At 45.9% G+C, this 6253-nt stretch overlaps 1 protein-coding gene across 1 annotated transcript in view; it reads right to left on the reverse strand.

The window, feature by feature from the left end:
• Positions 1-2412: 2412 nt before the first annotated feature.
• Positions 2413-6253, reverse strand: part of LOC109507374 (receptor-type tyrosine-protein phosphatase F-like) — a 182987-nt gene continuing 179146 nt past the window's right edge. The window contains exons 26-29 of the mRNA XM_019856751.1: positions 4706-4832; positions 4169-4449; positions 3948-4083; positions 2413-3737 (exon numbers count right to left, since the gene is read on the reverse strand). Of these exons, the coding sequence (XP_019712310.1) occupies positions 3669-3737; positions 3948-4083; positions 4169-4449; positions 4706-4832 (613 nt within the window). The 3' untranslated portion in view covers positions 2413-3668. The remainder of the gene's footprint in view (positions 3738-3947; positions 4084-4168; positions 4450-4705; positions 4833-6253) is intronic.

The following is a 6253-nucleotide window of genomic DNA, read 5'->3' on the forward strand; positions in this document are numbered from 1 at the left end:
TTTTGACAGAGCAGAAGAAAGAGGGGGGGGGGGGGGCCTCCACGCGTCTGGCAACACACCGTCGTCATTCGTGATGGACTCGACTTTCCAACCTCCTAAAAATTGGGCAGAGAAGCTGATTAACAATGACAACGTCTAAACATTCGTGACGCTCTGCCCAGACTGCCCGACGATTCACCTTGTTTGACCTCCAGCTCAGCCAGTAACTTCCAGTGTTTGGCGCCTTCAGAGTGTCGGAAATTCCTCAAGCCTTCCAAAAATGCTTCTCATCACCTCGAAGACTGAAGAGGTAAACGCCTCGATGGGTTTTGATGTCACTCCGTTTTTTTTTTTTTTTTTTTTTTTACATATCACGATTCAAAATGGATTTAACTTCCTGTGAGACTTCAATTCACTCACCGTTTAGCTGTTTTTTGATGAAAGGTAAACGCATTGACGGGTCAGGAGCTGCTCATTTTTCAAAGACTCGGCACCGTCTTTCATGATTTTTCCTAATTTCTGTGAAACTTGGTGGGCAGGGAAGCTGATAAACAACAATCTCCAGCTCTAAACATTTGTGATGGTCCGCCAGACTGCCCGATGAGTCACTTTGCGTCGTCTGTGGCCAAGCAGCATCGGGTGTTGGAATTCCTCCCAAGACTAAAAGTTTACAAGAGGCTCCAGTAATGTTGACCGCCTGCACGACGGAGGTCCCCATTTTGCCTTTCAACCCTGCAGCCCGGAAAGAAAAATTTGATACGCAAGAGTTGGCTCTTATATTCGTATTTACAATAATCCAGATTGCTTTATATAAAGAAGCCACTGGATGGGTATGATCAATTGACTGATCGGGTTTTATACGACCCAAACGTCGCCACATCTTCATTCATTTTTCAAATGTTGCTGGGGTCATAACATTTTTAGCTGCCAATCAAGTGCAGTAGAGTGACAACACAAATCGAAGAGAGGGCGCTTCCCCCATTAGGCAAAGTTAGCGTTCCTTAAATTTCGGAACGGAACACGATGACGTCCTCGTTTGGTTGGTCGGCTGGATTTTTTCAGTTAAGCTTTCGCTCGCGGCCTCAGTCACCGCCAGCCTTGAGAAGCTCCTATCGCACAAGTGGACTTTACGTGACGTTGCATGCGGCCCGCTTCCCGGCAATGGAACGGCGATGCCCATCAAATGTTGCTTTTGTAAACTTAAGTTAAATTATTTATAATTTTCATTTGATATTTGAGCATTATATTCTTTTGTGTTACAGTTAGATAGGTTGTATTCCGTTTAATAATTGCTTAAACAAGTTTATGTTGATATTGTCTGAAGGAAACCAGGAAGTGTTTTGAGTAGCCGGAAGGAGGTGTGTTCTCGTTCGTTTGGGAGTTGCGGAGCAGACTTTGAAAGAAAAAAAGCTGCGTTCAAAGGATTCCATTTCTCCTTTTGCCCATTTATAAAGTAGAGCTATCCACTAAAAACAACGAACCCCTCAACTTAGACTTTTCAGGCCTCGAAAAGGAAACATCGGACAGGAGGGTCTCTCACATTGCTCACACATGTGCGCGGGGTTTTTCTCTTGTTAAAAAAGACAAAAAAAAAAAAAAGAGCAGCTGCCTCTCATCCCTAAATCAAGTCGGGGCAGACGATGCAAACGAAACGCTTGAGCGCGTCCGTCACGAGGCCGCGACTTGAGTTACATCAGCGTGACACGCTGCATACACAAAAAGAGAAAAGAACAACTCGGAAAAGCGCGTCAACATTGTGCAAACGCGCGGGGGTCGGAACGCGGTTCCTTGTTTAGGTCTTGGCGGGAATTTCAAGGAAACCCTCAATCAGCGTACACATAAACACTCCAGTCAAGGTGTCATTAGCGGCTAGAATGAAAGCGCCGCCTGCACGTTGCCTCTCGTACAAGTTGGACATCTCAGTCTAAACTTGAAGCCATCGTGAGGTGGAACAATGAGGCCTTTTTTCTTCGGGATGCGGTTTCAAGGGAAACCAAAGAACGAAAATATACAAGGTCATTTGCCGGGAGACACGGGAGTTTGCCGTTAGGTCTGAGGAATCGCTTCGGAGGTCATGCGTGTGACAAGCTCGCTGTGTTTACATGAAAAAAAAAAAAAAAGTCTCTTATTGGGCAGCCACGTTGAGTTGAGACGTGAATCTAAATGGCGCCATCTGGCGTGTGCAGATGGCGTCTGCATGATGCAAGGGATGCCGGCAAGCTGGAGGAGGAGTCAGACACCGGGCCTTTTTTGGCTTGTGCGAATCCGGACACAGTTTGGTTGGCGTTACCGGTAGTAAGTCGGATTCGTTTCCGGTGAGGGTCGGACTGCGCCAAGGCTGCCCTTTTCTCAGCGAAAAAAAAAAAAATCAATAATGGCTACATCAGTTGTGCAATGAAGTCAAAACACGGGGAGAGTTTTGTACAAAAGAACCCCAATTATGTATCTTTATTAACATCAAGGTTTGTTTTTTTTTCTCTTTTTTTTCTTACAACTCGAGTGGTCATTCGTTAACAGGTTTTCTTTTGAAATTCCAGTTCTTTATCAACAAATAGAAAAACAGATGTGTGTGTGTTTGTGTGTACAACTGGTGGAACCCCTACAGCACGATGCATTCACAAGATCTAAAAAAGAAACAAAGTAGCCGCCCTCCCCTTAAGCTCCACCTCCCAATACACCCAGCGCCGCCACTTAAGGCGTGTGTGTGCTTCTGGTGGCCATCTTGGCGGAGGGTGTGTGCGTGGCGACAACAGGGAGGTTGTGCTGCGTTATGTCCATTTTTTTTTTTTGTCAATGGAACAGTACATACGGCAAGAACAAGCTGCGTGTACACCGATATATCATTGTACATATATATAATCATATATATATATATATATATAGATTTTTTTATTTATAGTTTTATTTCTGTATAAAATAAGATCAATGTACGTGTGTGTGTGTGTGTGTGTGTGTGTCACATCCGACGGGAATGGTCCATTCTGTACAAAGGCCTTTTTGCAGAGGAAAACAAAAAAAGTCATGTGCTTTGCTTTCCTGTACACACTGTCATCGTCTGAAGGCTTAGCTTAGTAATAGCTTAGCATTAGCCGCTTTGTGCTCGTCCTTGAGGAAATAGCGAGTGAAAAGGCAGTTTTTTATTTATTTTTTTTTGTCGTCTTCCCCCCCTTGTTGTGGTCATCATCCTGACTAAATCCAGAGCGTGTGACAACAACGCAAACCAGCGGCCAGCCCGGAGGACATTAGCCTCTAGCATCAGTATGCTAAAATGTACCCCTTTACCACCTTTAAAAACAATGCAAAAAAAAAAACGACATTAAAAGTAGTAATTATTAAAATAAAGCACTGGAGCCATGTTAAGACACAATGTTATTAAAAAAAAAAAAAAAGATTTAAAAAAAGTAGACTAAACAATAAATGTAGTAAATCATTGCAAAAATGAGTGGAGGTACCGCTAGAAGGGGGACAGGTGACGCTGTCAACTGTACAAGACTTAGACGCACAAAAAAAAAAAAAAATGAAAGTCACATGGTTGGTTCCGTTCTACGCACCTCTCCCCGAAGCAAAAAGGTTGGGTGGCGTTTTTTTTTTTTTTTTTTTTTTTTTTAATGACATTATTTTCCGGGGTTTGGGTGATGAGATGGGACACATGGCACACTCCTGAGGGACTCGGACCTCGGCGCCTGGGGTTACGTTGCATAGTGGTCGAAGCTCCCCAGGTATTCCAGAGCGGCCCGGTAGCACAGCTGGTACTGGTCCTGTCACATAACACGTAGACACATGCGGTCACTTCCAAGCTCACGATAAGACACCTCCCCTCACATGGATGTTTTTTTTTTTTTTTAGGGAAAAAAAGAATCTCAAGTGGATTCCTGTATGTATGTATTCTCAAGGAAAAAGTTAAATGAAGCTGCATAGGGATGAAATGCCTTCCCGTCAATTCGAGCGAGACGTCCGGCGCCGCTCACCTCGGTCTGCACCATGGCGGGCCGCTGAGTGCGCAGGGTCTTCACGGTCTGAAAGAGGTCCACCACGCCTTCGTACCTCATCCTCTCCAGCACGATGCTGAGCGTGATGAAGACTCCGGTGCGACCCACCCCGGCACTGAGGAAAACAAGGCCAAGCGTTAGGCCATCTTTCAGCGTAGCGCTCCTCCGTTCGGGTTGAGAGTTTGCGGCCCCGCCCATACCTGCAGTGCACAGTGATCGGTCCGTCCTGTCCAAACTGTTCCTTGGTCTTGTGCACTTGTCCGATGAAGTCGATGAAACCCTCCCCTGTTTTGGGCACGCCCTGCTCGGGCCAGTCGGTGAACTGGAACTGGCGGATGGTTCGGGACTGTCCGTCGCGGGCGTCTGTCACCTTGAACTCTCTCAGGATGTACTGCGGCATGTTGTACTCGGCCATGGGGTCCACCACAAAGTACTGGTAGCGGGCTGAGCGCTCAGCCGGCCAGTACTGGTGGCACTTCTCCTGTTGCGCGACAAAAACGCACACAATAAACATTCGATTTTGGTTTATCGTATTCAGAAAGATAACTAGACACTGTACATAAAAACAAACAAGCAAAAAAAAACCCAACAGGTTCTGTTTCAAAAAGTTTAGTGATGTAGGATTACTGAAATATTTGAGAAAGCACGTCAGTATGATGCAGTGTGTATCTAAACCAGTGGCCGGTAATAAACTCATGGCGGTCTGACATGATTGCAACGTGCTGTTTACGCCTCACCCGTCCCATCTCCCGTAGCTTGGTGAGCATGACGACAATGGTGGAGTTGTGCTCCCACAACATTCTCCAGAAGTCCTCGGTGGTCTCCGCCAGCGGGCCTTGCGTGGCCAGGTAGGCCTTCTGCTGTCTGCACAAACGCACGCAAGCACAAACCAAGCGGCATCAGCAAACGCTGCAGAGTCAAAAACATTGTAAATGCTCATCTATCACTGCATCGTATTGGTGAAACACACCAAAGAATTACATGCATTTATAATGGATGATTGAACAAACATTACACCATAATTAAAAAGCCGTACCAATCCTCCATCCCGTGAAATTAAAACTGGAGTATTAAAAAAAATAAAATAAAATCATAATATCTATCTATCATCGTCTCATTATAGCTTTTTACCAGCAAGACCAAAAGAAAAACAAAACAAAAAAAAATCATTATCATCAGCGACATTTCCCCGCCTGTCCGTCATGACGTCACTGCTGGAGATGAGCGTGATCGCGCCGCTGGCATGCGGTCGCCCGCTTGGCCAGCAGGTGGCGGCAGCGGGCCACTCACACCACAGTTTTCATGCAGCTCATAACATATTATTTTGTTGTATTATTTCCGCCACACCTTAAATGCCGGTCCCTGAAAATATTGTCTGACATAAACCGGTCCGTGGGGCAAAAAAGGTTGGGGACCCCTGCATTAGACCATAATTAAAATGACATACCAATCCTCCATACCGTGAAATTAAAACTGGAGTATTAAAAAAAATAAAATAAAATCATAATATCTATCTATCATCGTCTCATTATAGCTTTTTACCAGCAAGACCAAAAGAAAAACAAAACAAAAAAAATCATTATCATCAGCGACATTTCCCCGCCTGTCCGTCATGACGTCACTGCTGGAGATGAGCGTGATCGCGCCGCTGGCATGCGGTCGCCCGCTTGGCCAGCAGGTGGCGGCAGCGCGCCACTCAAGAATCGCAGCACATAGCTAGCGCGCTAACGCGCTAACGCGCTCACGTGTCAAGCAGCGCAGCGCACGTGGAAGCTTGCAGGTGCGGAAAGAAGTGTGTGTGTGTGTGTGTGTGTGTGTGTGTGTGTGTGTGTGTGTGTGTGTGTGTGTGTGTGTGCGTGCGTGTGTGTGCGTGACGCGACGTATACACGACATCACACGCACGCACGGTGCAGCTAATGAACGCGCTGCAGGCGGAGCGCCAACGTGGAACCGAGAGATTAGAACGTGCTGAGGGCCTTTTTTGCGCCTTGCACAAATAAAGAAACAACAGATTGTCGCAAGAGGAGAAGAAGACGCCGAGAGGGACAATGTTGAAGGAGAGGATGCGAGGGAGGACATTTGAAGGGATGAATGGGGAGGAGGGAGAGAAAAAAGATGAAAGCAGAAGGAGGAGGAGGAGGAGGAGGGTGGGGGAGGAGAGCGGCAGTGATGGGCTATAATTAATCGAAACATCCCCTGAAAATGTAGTGACATGACATATCAATGACAGGATCTAAAAAAAAAACCAAATTGGTGAAAATGTAAAAAAAAAAAAAAAAATTTGT

Source organism: Hippocampus comes, unplaced genomic scaffold (genome assembly GCF_001891065.2).
Source record: "Hippocampus comes isolate QL1 unplaced genomic scaffold, H_comes_QL1_v1.1 scaffold105, whole genome shotgun sequence".
NCBI classification, from domain to species: Eukaryota; Metazoa; Chordata; class Actinopteri; order Syngnathiformes; family Syngnathidae; genus Hippocampus; species Hippocampus comes.